The 14,392-nt window shown below is 41.8% G+C and overlaps 1 protein-coding gene across 2 annotated transcripts; it reads right to left on the reverse strand.

The window, feature by feature from the left end:
• Positions 1–102: 102 nt before the first annotated feature.
• Positions 103–3,685, reverse strand: LOC103626473 (probable serine/threonine-protein kinase PIX13). 2 transcript variants are annotated; one of them, XM_008646881.3, is made up of 6 exons: positions 3,499–3,685; positions 2,224–2,576; positions 1,889–2,024; positions 1,140–1,282; positions 931–1,054; positions 103–825 (listed from the first exon to the last, which is right to left on the reverse strand). In XM_008646881.3, the coding sequence occupies exons 1-6, from the start codon at positions 3,569–3,571 to the stop codon at positions 413–415; spliced, it is 1,242 nt and encodes a 413-aa protein (XP_008645103.1). In that variant the 5' UTR covers positions 3,572–3,685; the 3' UTR covers positions 103–412. The 2 variants fall into 2 exon arrangements, with proteins under 2 accessions (XP_008645103.1, XP_020393989.1); XM_020538400.2 differs by lacking the exon at positions 3,499–3,685 and adding an exon at positions 2,691–2,779.
• Positions 3,686–14,392: the final 10,707 nt, after the last annotated feature.

Below are 14,392 nucleotides of genomic sequence, written 5' to 3' on the forward strand. Positions count from 1 at the left end.
AAGATAAGACTAATTTTTCTTTAGACAAAACTAAATGATCTAATTGATGTTTAATATAATATAGTAACAAGGTACAATAAATTTAAATGTTTAAGAAACATGTAGAACAAAAAAAAATGTTGATACGAAATCTATAAATATAGTACTTAATACAGCCTGATGCAGCTCAACTCAGACAACACTTCATGGCATTGCTGGTATTGTAAGTGCAATCTAGCTCAACTCAGACAAGACTTCCATGGAAGAATAATGGTTGAATTTACGCATATATATATGCTACAAAGTCATGCTCGAGCAGCATCGCTACATTGATTATCATGATCGGCGTAAACTTCGTCATGACAACAAGAATCGTGGTCATCTACTACCTTTACACATGCATCAGAATCATCCTCAAGATTAGACCATGCGTCTACCTGCCCCTGGAGCTGGAGTTGTTCCTAGCGCTGTCACCCCTAGGGGACTGCACCAGGCCACGGCGCGAGCTGTTCCGGGGCTCCCTCGCCATCCTGCCCTTCGCCGACGACTCGATCTTCTCCAGCGCCTCCACCACCTCCTTCATGGACGGCCGTCTCTTGGGGTCGCCGTTGAGGCACCTGAGGGTCAGCTGGGCGGCCAGGAGGGCGGCTTTGGGGTTGTACTGCCCCTCCAGCCCGCCGTCCATCAGCTGGCTAAGCTTCCTCCGGTCGGACAGCAACGGCCTCGCCCAGTTCACCAGGTTCACCTTCTCGCGCTCGCGGCTCGGGTCCAGCGCCCTCAGGCCGGAGATCATCTCCAGCAGCACGACGCCGAAGCCGTACACGTCGCTCTTCACGTACAGGTGGCCTGGACGTCCATGGAAGATGCATGCATGCAGTCGTTAGCGCTGCTCTATATATATATGAAAAGAGCATTTAATTTCCCTGATTATCATGCGTTCATGATGCTTACCGGTAGAAACGTACTCTGGAGCTGCATAGCCATAGGTCCCCATGACTCTTGTTGTCACATGAGACTCCCCGCCGTCTGGACCATGCTTGGCCAATCCGAAATCCGAGAGCTTCGCGTTGAAGTGCTGAACATGGCATTGGTGAGTGTGCGGTCATTATAGTAGTATTATACATCATTAAGTAGCTGTAGCTCTGGAAAAGAGTAATTACCGAATCCAGTAAGATGTTGGAAGCCTTGAAGTCCCTGTAGATGATCTGCCTCTCTGACGAATGAAGGAACGCGAGGCCACGAGCTGCACCGATGAGGATCTTCAGCCTCAGGCTCCAGGGCAGCGGCTCGTAGACCGCCCCTCCTGTCAAATGGTGAACAATTAAGACTAGTCAGTATTACATACATACAACCACAGAACACAACACCCTAGCTATATGGCCCAGAGTAAAGCCTTGTTCGGTTATTCCTCGCAGCCATCATGGATTAGATTGGATTGGATGTGATTAAAAAAATAGTAGAGATTTTTGCTTAACAATGGATTTAAACTTATCCAATCCCTTCCGATCTACATAGATTGAGATAAAAAAACAGGCGGAAAACAAGCACTTTTAGTCATCTTGAATTCCCATTTTGACTCGGCGAGAATGAATAATTGAAGGCTGGAGCAACAAGATATATCTATCGTACAGGTCCGGCATGCAATTTGGCTGATGCTGACATCCTCCAAGAAATGCTCGTTAGTTGTATGGCACTACGAACGCGAGCTATGGTGCTCCACATACAATATTTTATGAAAACGATCTGTAGACGCAGGTGAAGCACCAGCGTTTGCAGAGTGCGCTGCTGCAGGTGAAGTTGGCGTAAAGAGTGCTGTGCTGACATAAAGAGAGAAACGTTTCTGGATCGAATACTGTCGTCGTTAGGAAAAAAAATATCTTGCTTCTGGATTAAATATATATACACTCACTTCGGAACAGGTGGTTCTCCAAGCTCCCCTTCGCCATGAACTCGTACACGAGCAGTAGCTCGTTGTCGTCCATGGAGTAGCCCAGGAGTCTGACGAGATTGGGGTGCGAAATCCTCCCGAGGAAATTGACTTCAGACTGCAGTTGGGAACAAGCAAATTATTTTTGACAGACAAGCATAATTAACAATGTTGTGTAATACGTAAGCAGCATTCATTGATTAATTTCCCTAGTTCCCTGATAACTAAACCCGGCCGGAACCACCACACCATAGATCGCATGCAATTAACAATGTGACGAAAAAAATAGCAACTCTGACAGTTCCGGTTCCGGGTACCTGCCATTGTTCCATCCCCTGCACACTCTCAGGATTGAGCTTCTTGACGGCGACCATGACGCCAGTGCTAGCCTTGGATGGGTTCATGGTCTTCTCATCGACCCAGCCCTTGTACACCTTGCCGAACCCGCCCTCCCCGAGCACCGTCTCCGGCCTGAAGTTCCTGGTGGCGCTCTTGAGCTCCGCGAAGGTGTATATCTTGAGGTTTGGGGACTCGAGGATCTGGCCCACTGGGTCATCGTCGTCGTCGTCGCCGCCACTAACCGTGGATGGCATGAAGGTGCTGGCGCTGCTAAGCGTTGACAGCTTCCCCGTGGTGGCAGAGCTACTAGTCCTCCTCGACGCGGACATTCCTGCACGCGAGATAGGAAATGTGAGGCCTTGACTTGAGTTATTTGGAGAGAGGGAATGATGATCACAAGTTCCAAATGCATATATAATAATCTGCCATGCCATTAGAAATTTACAAGAGCCTAATCTTGCTCGCCGAGATAGGCCTTGAGTCATTTTGGATAGGAAAAGAAAATCATGCTCTCAAGTTTGTAATTATATATAGATAGAGACAGTGGGCGTGAAAAGTGCAGAGGCTAGAGGCCAAGGGTTGACGGACCCTGGTAATTTTTTCTTACGAAAGAGAGAGGTGGTTTTATTCTAGGGAAAATATCCTATGCAATCACTTATCCTGTTGCAAGCATGCAATCAAGCGATCTGATGCATCCGATCTAGATCTAATGGTAACTGTTATTTTACATTTAACCCCTTCAACCTGAAACCTAGTGTCTATTTTACATTTAACCACTTCCATATGAAACCGTCGGATCTAGACTGGATGCTCTGGATAGTTTGATTGCACGCTTGCAACAGGAAAATATCCTATGCAATCACTTATCCTGTTGCAAGCATGCAACGGAGAAGTCTTAATTGCCAGAAACCAACCATCTGTCGAATTAAACAAATATAATTGCAGAGAGGTTGAAGAATTTCAGTTGATCCATTAATAGCATGTGATTCTTGGAAAGTGGGTTTGTTAATGATGTAACAGAAATTTGTAAAAGCGACACCAAGAAGAACAAGACGACATGCATGGTTCAAGCAGAGGATGGGCGGCGCTGCGGATATGCATATGCTGAAGCTAAAGGGGGCCGACGGAGGAATAGAAGAACAGAGGATTTCAGGCAACAGCCCAACAGAATCGCCGGTTGCACTTGCAGGCCAAAGATTGAAGCTTTAGGAGAGAAGATCGATAGGAGGAAACGTTTGAGGATGTTAACGTACCAGCAGTAGCGGCCGGCGACGCCCTGTTGCCGCGCTGGACGAAGGCGTCGATGGCGCTGGCGCAGTTCCCCATGGCAGGCGGCAGCGGGTGGAGAAGACGAGGGAAGGGCGGGGTGAGGAGGCTCTAGCGGTTGCTGAAGGGAAATCCGATTTGCAACCGCAACTGCTACTGCCACTGCACTGCAATAGAGCCACGGTGTTAGAATATTAACTGCTCTTGTATTACGATATACTAGTCGGTTGACTGTGGGTTGCGATGGCTTACAATAATATTTACGTAAATTATCTATCAAAAAAATCTCAATATTTTTTATTGATCGTCTCTGCTCTCCATATAATTTTTTTGATTTGACTAACTGATGTTATTGTTTACACCTCCAATATGTCTCGGTACAATACGGCCAATGAAGTAAGCGATTAGAAGAGAGTCCACAACGACTGACTGAACGAAGACAGATTATAGAATAACATAATTTCACCATATAGAGACCAAATAAGAGAAAGTTTGTGAGCTTAAGTTTTTAAAATAAGTCAAATGAACTCAAACTTATAAAAAAGATAGATCAAAATATGGAATGGTTGCTAAAGTCAGGCATCAATAAAAATTGGATGCGCTCTATATAAATATGCTACTTCGTAGCAATTACTTACGTTTAAAACCAACAAATAAACTTTTATTTTACTGTTAGTGTGACAAATCATTGTTGCTCCATCCAATTCAGCAACATCAAACATCATGGATTCCATTGCGTCAATTTGGTCTTAGAAACGACTTAATGCTTGCAAGAGCCAAAAACGTTGTGTCGTGCTTGGGCTGTAGCATCAGCCGTAGTACTGGCCCCCGACACGATTATATTTTTTTATTTTACAAAAAACGTATGTACATATATACAATTTATATTCAATATTAAAAACATCTGATCATAGTGTTCTTTTACGCTGATTTAATCAAATGGCCCGACAGGCTAACGGGCCGACCCGTCACAGTCAGCAGGTCGGCATGACGTGCCTTGGGACAGAGCTGTAGCCCGCGGGCGTTTGGCCCGTGCCGGGCTGCCGTTTGGCCATCTATAGGCATGCAACGGGTTAATTTGAAATAGTTGTGAGAGGTTATTTGTAAAAAGATGATGAGTGACGATCGTTAAAACTGGTACTTTAAGTATAGTATATATATATACACTATATCTGGTCCATCTCCCGTATAAAGTTGGATCCATCTTATTAGTGTCCAGATTTTCATGACGTCGACCTTTAATTACATACGTACTTTTCAATTGTCCGTACATTATTATAGTTTCTATATATTATATAGGCAGACCTTACTTAAATGAGATATTTATTCAAACACGGTTATATTTTCTTATTTTCAAATTATTAGCCTATGTATATATTTACAATATCTCTTCTTTATATAACACAAATAGACATGAGCTGCGTGGTAAAATATCTGATTACTGAAGGAAGAGGTCTAATATTCACGAAGGATGAGCAAGACACAATATGATTCAAGAACCGGATATGTGTTTCTGAGATTGACAGCCTCCGTGAGACTACTGAAGGAAGCCCATGACTCTGATTACTCTATTCATCCTGGTAGCACTAAGATGTATCAGGATCTGAAGCAAAAGTACTGGTGGTATGGGCTGAAAAGAGATGTATCTGCACACGTGGTTGTGTGTGATGTATGTCAAAGAGTCAAAGCTGAACATCAAAGACCAGCTGGACTACTGCACCCGTTAAAGGTACCCGAATGCAAGTGAGAAGAAATTGGTATGAATTTCATTACAGGGTTGCCTCGCACCTCGAAGGGTTATGATTCTATATGGGTGATCGTGGACAGATTGACCAAAGTGGCTCACTTCATTCCGGTCAATACTACTTATAAAGGTTCTCAGCTGGCAGAGTTGTACATGGCTTGAATTGTGTGTTTACACAGAGTACCGAAGAATATTGTTTCTGATCGTGGATCCCAATTCACCTCAAGGTTTTGGAAGAGCCTTCATGAGAACAAGGGTACAAAGTTGAACTTCAGTTAGGCCTATCATTCTCAAACTGATGGCCAAACTGAGAGAACTAACCAAGTACTGGAGAATATGTTGAGAGCTTGTGCCCTTAAGCATGGAGGCAGTTGGGACAAGAGTCTACCATATGTTGAATTCTCCTATAATAATAGTTACCAAGCCAGTCTAAAGATGTCACCATATGAAGCTTTATATGGTAGAAAGTGCAGGACTCCTCTCTATTGGGATCAGACTGGGGAAAGACGGTTCTTTGGACCTGAGGTTATTCAAGAGGCAGAAGAACAAGTCTGTATGATCCGGGAGAACTTGAGGGTAGCACAGACCCGGCAGAAAGCTATGCTCATAATCAAAGAAGACCACTGGAGTTTGAGGGTGACCAGTGTACCTCAAGGTGTCACCAATTCGTGGAATGAGAAGACTCACAGTTAAGGGCAAGTTATCCCCTCACTTTATTGGACCCTTCAGAATCTTTAGACGAGTTGGGGAGATGGCCTACCAGCTTGAGCTACCTGATCATTTGTCTGATGTACATGATGTATTCCACGTGTTAACTAAAGAAGTGTCTCCGTGTCCCTGAGGAACAACTACCAATGGAAGAGCTCAATGTGCAGGGTGATCTAACTCATACAGAATATCACATCAAGATCATTGACACCTTGACTCGTGTTCAAGGAATAAGGTGATAAAGATGTGCAAAGTGCAATGGAGTCACCATGGTGAAGATGAGGCTACTTGAGAGAAGAAGAGTTTCGAATAGAATTTCCCCACCTCTTCCCTAGTCCTTTCTAATCTCGGAAACAATATTCTTTTTAATGGGGGTAGGATTTGTAATACCCAAACTTTTAAACCACATTAAAGGAGATAATTTTTCCTATATGATTTTCCTCTATTTGATATCACATGTGAACAACCTTATTTTAAGTGAATAATTAGCCAATAACAATAAAATACATCATGCATCATGCTGGAGTTTATGTGTCTGTGCATTTAATACTAACACTATGAGTAGAATTATATGATAAGGACTAAAATGGGACATTAATCAAATTTGTAAATCAGGGAAATTGGAAATAGTATAGAAAAGGAAAGAGAAAAAAATACTATACAATGCAAAAATAAATTTCTAAATAATGGATTCAGCCCATACTGGTATGTTCAAATTGCATATTTGATCTGAGTACAAATTTGCCACAAAAAATTGAATTCGAAATTGGAATTCAAAAATAAAAAGGAAAAACAAAACAGAAAAAGAAAGAAAATAGAAAAATTCGCGCTGGGCCCAAACCTACGTCTCGGCCCAAATCGTGTTCCCTCCACGCAGCCCAATAACGGAATCTGCGCGCCGACATGTGGGGACACGCCGTCAGCGACTACTCCTCACCCGTGTCCGTGCGCTGACATGGCAGTCCCACCTACCTGGCGCTCCCTCTTCGCTCACCTGTGCCACTGGGTAGTCGGGCCCGGTTGTCAGCTCTCCGCATTATCAAACCCCGCTCATCTGGCTGACCTGCGGGACTGGGTAGTCAGTTGTCTCTCCGCAACGGATCCACCGCGCATGGTGGAGGCATGCCATGATCCGCGGTCGACTTCGGTTCACCTGGCCACTGACCTCGCCACGAAATAAAGCCTACCTGCGCGCATAATGGCCAAGCCAACTTCCGCGAGCCTCATCCCTAACCTCGAACCCCCAATCCCCACCGTGACCACCGAACGAGGGAGAAGATGCCGCCACCGTTGACGTTGGTCCTCTTCACTACTTGGACCCTTATCCGGTGTCCGGTGGACTCGGGATACGTTCTGCGTCGTGATCGGGCAAGATGATTGGTGCGGGGTGCAACGGTGCACTGCGAATCGCTCGTCGGACTAGCAAACTCGCTGTGTGCCGTGGTCAGACCTCGTGTGCATAGTTCGCCCCCTGTAAGGCCACCCCTTGTGCTTGAATCGTCCTCTGCAACGCGCAGGAAGTCTCTGGTGGGAGTATTGGTGTGTGAGGGCAAGGTTGGCGTGCGCCGGCGATGGCGTCGTCCCGAATCAAGGGCGGCGCCGCCGTCGAGGTAGCCTGGATAGGGAGTTAAACGCGAGCCATTGATTGAGTGACAGGTGGTAGAGATTAGATCCCAGGGGTGACGGCACCGCGTCCACAGATCTGGGATCAGGCGGCAATAATCCAACTCGCTGGGGTGTACCACGTCGATATAATCGGGACCGTCCGCTGTAAATCGGGCATGCAGGATTCGATGGCAACACGTTAAAACTTGGCCCTTGGATTGGGATCGGTCGATCCGCAATTCATACCGGTTCGGAGGCCAATGAATCTAATGTGATCCGTCGAATCAAGATCTAACAGCCGATCTCGCCCCGTACAGCTTCGTCCGTGGAATTTTGCTAAAGAGCCCTTGACCTTTATATGAATAAACTCGCGATCCTATACAGTTAAAAAGTAATTACGCTAAGGCCGAGGATTTTACAAGTTACCCCTTGCGATTCTCGATAATATTGTGTGGGGTCCATATATTTAGTAAAACAGAGGAAATAATTCAGAAAAAATGATTTATAGTGTAAAATTTATTGCAGAAACTTAAATAATTCATAGAAAATTTATTTTAACTCCTTTTTAACCCATTTCAGTTTCTATAATTTGGTATTAGTATTGTTTATCACTTAGTAACACTGTTTTAGCATGAAACCCATATTAAATTTGATCATTTAATTAATCTTGTACCAAACACATAAATACTTCGGAAAATCATATCTCTAAATCCGCAACTCCGAATTTAATGATTCTTTTTCCTACGATCTCGTTACAACATGTAGATTATTATTATGTATTATGTATTCTGTCTGGTGTGATGTTAATTTCTGTTATACCATGTTTGTTTGTATTGTTGCAAGTAGATGAGCAAGCCACAAAGGATCCAGGAGTTCAGCAGGTAGAAGTTGCTGAGCAGGAGCTCATTGAAGGCAAGTTGTGCCCTTGACCACTTTTATTTACCCAATAATGTTCTCTATAATCATTTTATCATGCATAGGCTTAATTTTGATGGGACCCAATAGGTCACCCTAGTCTTGTTATTTTTTCACCTTGTTTACCCCTGAACTTTTGGGTAGTCTTTGCTATTGCTATATATATATGGTTTTGGATGTTGATATAACTATTACACATGATAATTCTTTATTATTGTTCTATTTCTGTACCTGATAAGACCACTATGTTAATTAGAACATCGAGCTTAACTTGAGAAACACGTGCCACCACAAGGATGGAATGGGACGCCCTAAGCTGACTAACTAGGAAAGCTAGTGGAGGACTACCTTACCGAAAAGGGGCAAGGGCAGTAGGGGAGTAGGCATGTAGGGAGGTTCTCGGGTTGATTTTGCTGCGATGGCGGTCAGATGGGGGATTCCTGCATTGCTCTTCCTAGAAACTATAGTGGGTTTTCTGAAGCTAGTGGAACTTTGTAAAGGCCTCGTAGTGGATCCCTAGCCATTCACCTCGACAGTGTGTAAGGGCCTTGCAAACCTAGGCTAGACGGGATACACGACTTGTGGGTACAGGGTACAACCTCTACAGAGTGTAAAACTAGTATACTAGTCGTGCTCGTGGTCATGAGCAGCTCAAGACTCTTGCATGATTAATTTATGGAACTAAATTCAATTTGTCATTTGCATAGCATTGGGATTTATTATTAATTTTGATATATTATTACTTTGGTTTGGTATCTACTTACTTTTAGTAACTGCTAATAAAATTTGATCAACTTATTTAAAGCAATGCTCAGCTTTAACCCTCATTTGTTGACCAGCCTTACACTTCACATGAACTCCCACCTTTAGTGGGTTCATGCACATTATTCCCACAACTTGTTGAGCTATGATCTTTTGTGAGCTCACTCTTGCGATATATAACCCCCCCCAACAGGTGAGGAGAATGTGGTCCAAGAGGAGCCCTATAATGAGGAGTACGAGTTGATCTAGGTGGTGTCTCCTAGTCAGCTTGATGGCGCCAAGGAATAATATTTAGTTCGCTTTATTGCTATCATTTATTTTTATAAGACTTCCGCTATGTAATAATGATATTTGTGACATTTATCTCTATACACTTTATCATTATATGTGATGTTCTTCTTTGGCGCACATATAAGACGCACCCGGCTTTATCCCTTAAATCTGTTGTGACAAATTTGGTTAGATATATCTATAAGCGTAGTTAGTCGTCTAGTTCCCATTGTGTTTGGCGTACTACATATTTCGTCACCGTATTTACTGTATGTGCGTTGATAATGTCACACGTAGTAATCATTTGTATGTAGCCACTCCATGGGATCACTTGGACCAATTGAGTCCATGTATGGCAATCCGGATGCCTCATAAATTGTTGAACATGGTGTCTGCAACGAGCAGCTCGTACCATATGGCGGCTCAGCCTGTGCCACATGTGTGTTGTCCCCTCCAAGAACTTGCATTACGATAGAAGATCCAAAACCATAACGTTGGGACTGTCCGGACAAGCATAGCACTACAATAGACAGATGAATTATTATTAAAAAACAACAAAATGTAGTATAAGATCATAGGGGATACCCATCTCAGCCTTCTTCCTCGCGTGGTAATCACGCATCCTTTTATTTCTTGCCTCCCTTTCTTCTGTGGTTTCTTTAGCCTTTCTTCGTGCATAGTATTCTCTTTGTTTTTTGTTCCTCTCCTCTCTCTTACGTTCTTTGTCATCGAATCACACTGATTGTGGGGGAAGATTTATTAAGATATTTAAATAGGTCGATATTATCAGTATTAAACGATGACATGGAAACACCAAGATAGTTGAGAAGATTTTGTATGAACCTTTGTGTCACACCCTGTTTTGGAAGGCAAACCGAACGCGAACCATGTACGTGCCAGGATCAGAAACTCACGTACACAACGATTACATAATTGGACATCATCACACAATGCTCGAAATAAATAGCGGAAAGGTACTTGATTACATCAAGATGTCCAAGACATCCATAGAGTCTATTACATAACCATTGTCTTTAACATAACTATCAAAGTGCGGAAATGCGAAAAGTAGAAGCTAAGCCTACACAGGCAGCTGACTCAGGGTTTGCCACTAAGAAAGAACTAGAACTCGTCGTATTCCTGGAACTTCTCGAAGTCATCCATGTTGCCAGCATCACCTCCTGAGCACTGGGTACAATGGGGACAACCTGGGGTGAGGTTGGTGTGTAAAGCAAGGGTGAGTACACATCAACATACTCAGAAAATGTCCCGTTTGGCTAAAGTGGACTAGCTGTATATGGTGTTGAGGTTAAGCAGTTGCTTTTAGTTGGTCAAATATTTATTATTATTAGTAGAGCCAAGTTTTAGTAATAAACCCAGTTATTACCCAGAAGTACCCCATCAAAAGAGAAAATACCAGAGATCAGATTTTATAACATCATTATTAATCATCATCATAAAAGTATCCAAAGTTCTTCTAATCAAAGAGGATCCCAAGGCTGCTCTTAACCGTGAGCTCGGCTGATATACCAGTTTCTTCTGTAGAGGTTGCGCACTTTACCCACAAGTCGTGATTCCTTTATGCCTCGGGTCAATCAAACCCTCAAACACTACCAAGGTGAGTCAGCAAGGTTTCACTACGTAGCCTTTACAAAGACTCCCATGGTGCATAGCTGCTCGTTAGGTTCCGCCAGTCGTACAAACGCAGTACACCTCCCCAAGGTTGGTGACTAACAAAAACAAATCAAATGAACCTCTGCACCCCAACCTTGGCAGAGCGAGCACTACGCCCCGGCCCCCAATGACGGCCCTCCAGCAGAGCCAACTTGTAACACTATAAAAATCATAAAATAAAAATAATACATTTAGTTATTAATGATATTTATGGTAATTAAATTTTCTTCAAGTGTGTGTTATTTATTTCTTTTGGAATGATTTTTGATTGCTCATAATTGATTTTTGGATATTGAATAGCATTTCTCTTAAATGAAAATTCACATAATTAATATAACAATTATTAGTCCAAAAATAAAAATTTTATTTATAAATAATTTTGGTTTCATTATTATAAATTTTAGGGTTATTTAAATATGTATTTCGAAATTAAAAAGGAAATAGAAAAAAAAGAAAAAAAACCTAAACTAAACCCTAAAGCCTTTTGCCCCACTAGGGGCCCATCATCCCAGCCGCTCCCTGACCTAAAACCTAGCACGCGTGCCCCTGGTAGCCAGCCGCGCCTGCTCCTGCTAGCCGCCGCCACCTGCTTCTCCCTCCTCCAATCTCTCTCTCCCACTCGGCACCCTCTCTCCTGCTCTCTACTCCCAGCACCGCGCGCCCTGCCCCGCGGCCGAGCAGCCGAGCCCGACCCGGTCGACCGCGCGCGCCCAGGACCAGCGCCCCGACTGCCGCGACACCGAGCGACCTCGTCAGCCGACCCCGATGCCGCACGACCGACCGCGTAGCCGCCCTGCCAGCACTTGGCGCGCCCAGCCCCGTCGCGCCAGGACCCGCGCCAATGCATCCGTTATGAACTTCAATGCATCCGTTTCTCTCTCCCTCATTGAAGCTCCGTGAATGCCATCAATGGCCTTGAACCCGCCGGCCATACATCTCTCCCCGGCCGACCTCTCATCTCCTCCCTCCTCTATAAAATGGACGTCGAGCCCTCTCCCTCTCCCTGCCCGAGCTCTCTCTCTCTTCTCGTGCCTCCCTCGCTCTCGCAGTGTAGTTCGCCGGAGTTCGCCGTCGTGACTCGTCGGAGTTCGTACTCGCCGTTCACGTCCCCCAGCCGGAGCTCCACCCGAACGCTCACGAACGATCGCGTCGTTCCCTGCCCGTCGAACCCCGCTCGTCGACGTTCATCCCTGCGCATGAACGAAAATCCAAGGTTGAAGACAACTCGCTAATTTATTTTCTAAATCATGCTTTAAAATTAATTTATGAATCTTGTGAATTATTGTTGTAATATTGATGCAATTTGACGATTCACGTGTATGATTTTAGAGATTTGTGATGTATACGTGTAACCAAAATCGAACCCCGCGACAATATTTTAAATATGCGTATGATTTTATAATTCTAAAAATGAACACGGTCACTATTCACTAACCCAGTGATGTTCATACTAGAAATGTTTATAATTGATTTCACTTTAGTGTGTGGAGCGATAATCGGTTAGTATTGATATAAGTGATATAAGAAGTTGAAATAGGTATTAAACCACGTATTTCCGGTCAAATGAAAATACATATTTTACTATTCATGATAAATGAATTCATAAATATAACACTTAAATTACGTAGAATTGGTAAGATATTTATCTATGTCATAATAACCATGAATATGCTATTAAAAGTCCTATTTAGTAATTTACAATTAATTCTTAGTATATTAATGTTATAAGAATTAAGTAAACAATTTTAGCCACACGTATAAATTCTATTTAGAAAACAAAGGAGAAAACCGAAAGAGTAGAATTCATAATGATAAAATGACTTAACTAGGCACGCATACTTTTCTAATAAAGAAATTGATAGTTATGTTGGTAAACATAGGTTTCTTACTAAAGAATTAGATAATTTGTTTCTAACTTTAAAATGACCTTTTTAATAGGTATCATGATTTTGATTCAACAAGGTTCGTTATAGATATTTAAGTATAGCCGTATTAAATAGAAACTTAAAAGAATATGTAGACCATATGTTTCTTAATAAAAACAGAATGATAATCATTTATTATCCCTTCACATAAAACTCATTTAGTCTCATATTTAAGTGTCCATAATTATATGCTTTACAATAGTAATATGTCATTCCTAATAATGATATAATGGCTTAATTAAGTGCTCACACCGTCATAACTAAAATGATAGTTAATAATATACCAATAAATATAGTATTCATTTTAATTATCTAGATCATTTGTTCCTACAATAGAATTAATGATAATTAATAGATTAATTATCCTTTATCATAATTTATTAATCAAACCTATAGTCAATTTGTTCTTAACTAGGTTTAACTAGGTTTATGGCATGATTAATGATTTCATAGAATTTAGTGCACATTATATACGAATCACTTAGCTTTTCCTAAAGGATAAAATAAAGTAATAAGAGTTTAAGTTTTTTTAAACTTAAAATGTTACTTTATATATATTGACTTCGAATATAATGATATAGGCTATGTGTTTTCTAATAAAAAGAAAAGATAGTTATTTGTTCATTATCTTTCGCATGAAAATCAACTTGAGGCCCATAACCTAACTCTTCTTAAATAGGTGATTAACAATATAATTATGATCTTTTCACATAAAAAGTTGTTTATGAGCTTGTTATAAAAGTAATGTTTAATAATGTGTTTTATAACTCATTAACCTTAGATATATAACATATATCTTCTCTAAAAGGTTAAAAAGGTTTAATATTGTTATAACGTATTTTAGCATCTTATAAACCCTTTATCTTAGACGTATCACATATGCCGTTTTACAAAAGATTAAATTGGTGAACCTAATATTTGCATATTTTAATTAAGATATTTTAAGCTTATGTCTTGTTTTATAAAGTATAGATCACACATTTTTTGAAAAGAATACCCTCTTATTATAACCATGACTTGCGACGTTTTTGAAAAGCGAACACTCTTTTCGTTAGATTTTCTTTTAGCTTTATGCATGGTGAATGTGGTATGTTATTGAATGGTGTTTGTTTGTGTGATATTCAGTGGTTGATCTAGTAGTTAAGAATCAAGATCTATTCCTATCCTGGAAGAAACTCAAGTTTTCGATAAGCAAGGCAAGTGGACTTCTCTCTCTGCATACTCTGTTTGATCCCAAACAATACATTTAATAAAGTTTATGCTTGGATATATATGCAT

Source organism: Zea mays, chromosome 5 (genome assembly GCF_902167145.1).
Source record: "Zea mays cultivar B73 chromosome 5, Zm-B73-REFERENCE-NAM-5.0, whole genome shotgun sequence".
Lineage (NCBI taxonomy): Eukaryota > Viridiplantae > Streptophyta > Magnoliopsida > Poales > Poaceae > Zea > Zea mays.

Coding starts and splice junctions, on each gene's coding strand:
- LOC103626473 (XM_008646881.3), bottom strand. CDS start 3,571: ATGGGGAACTGCGCCAGCGCCATCGACGCCTTCGTCCAGCGCGGCAAC. Junction 2,577..3,498: donor GTCGCCGGCCGCTACTGCTG/GTACGTTAACAT, acceptor TCTCGCGTGCAG/GAATGTCCGCGTCGAGGAGG. Junction 2,025..2,223: donor AGGGGATGGAACAATGGCAG/GTACCCGGAACC, acceptor TCCCAACTGCAG/TCTGAAGTCAATTTCCTCGG.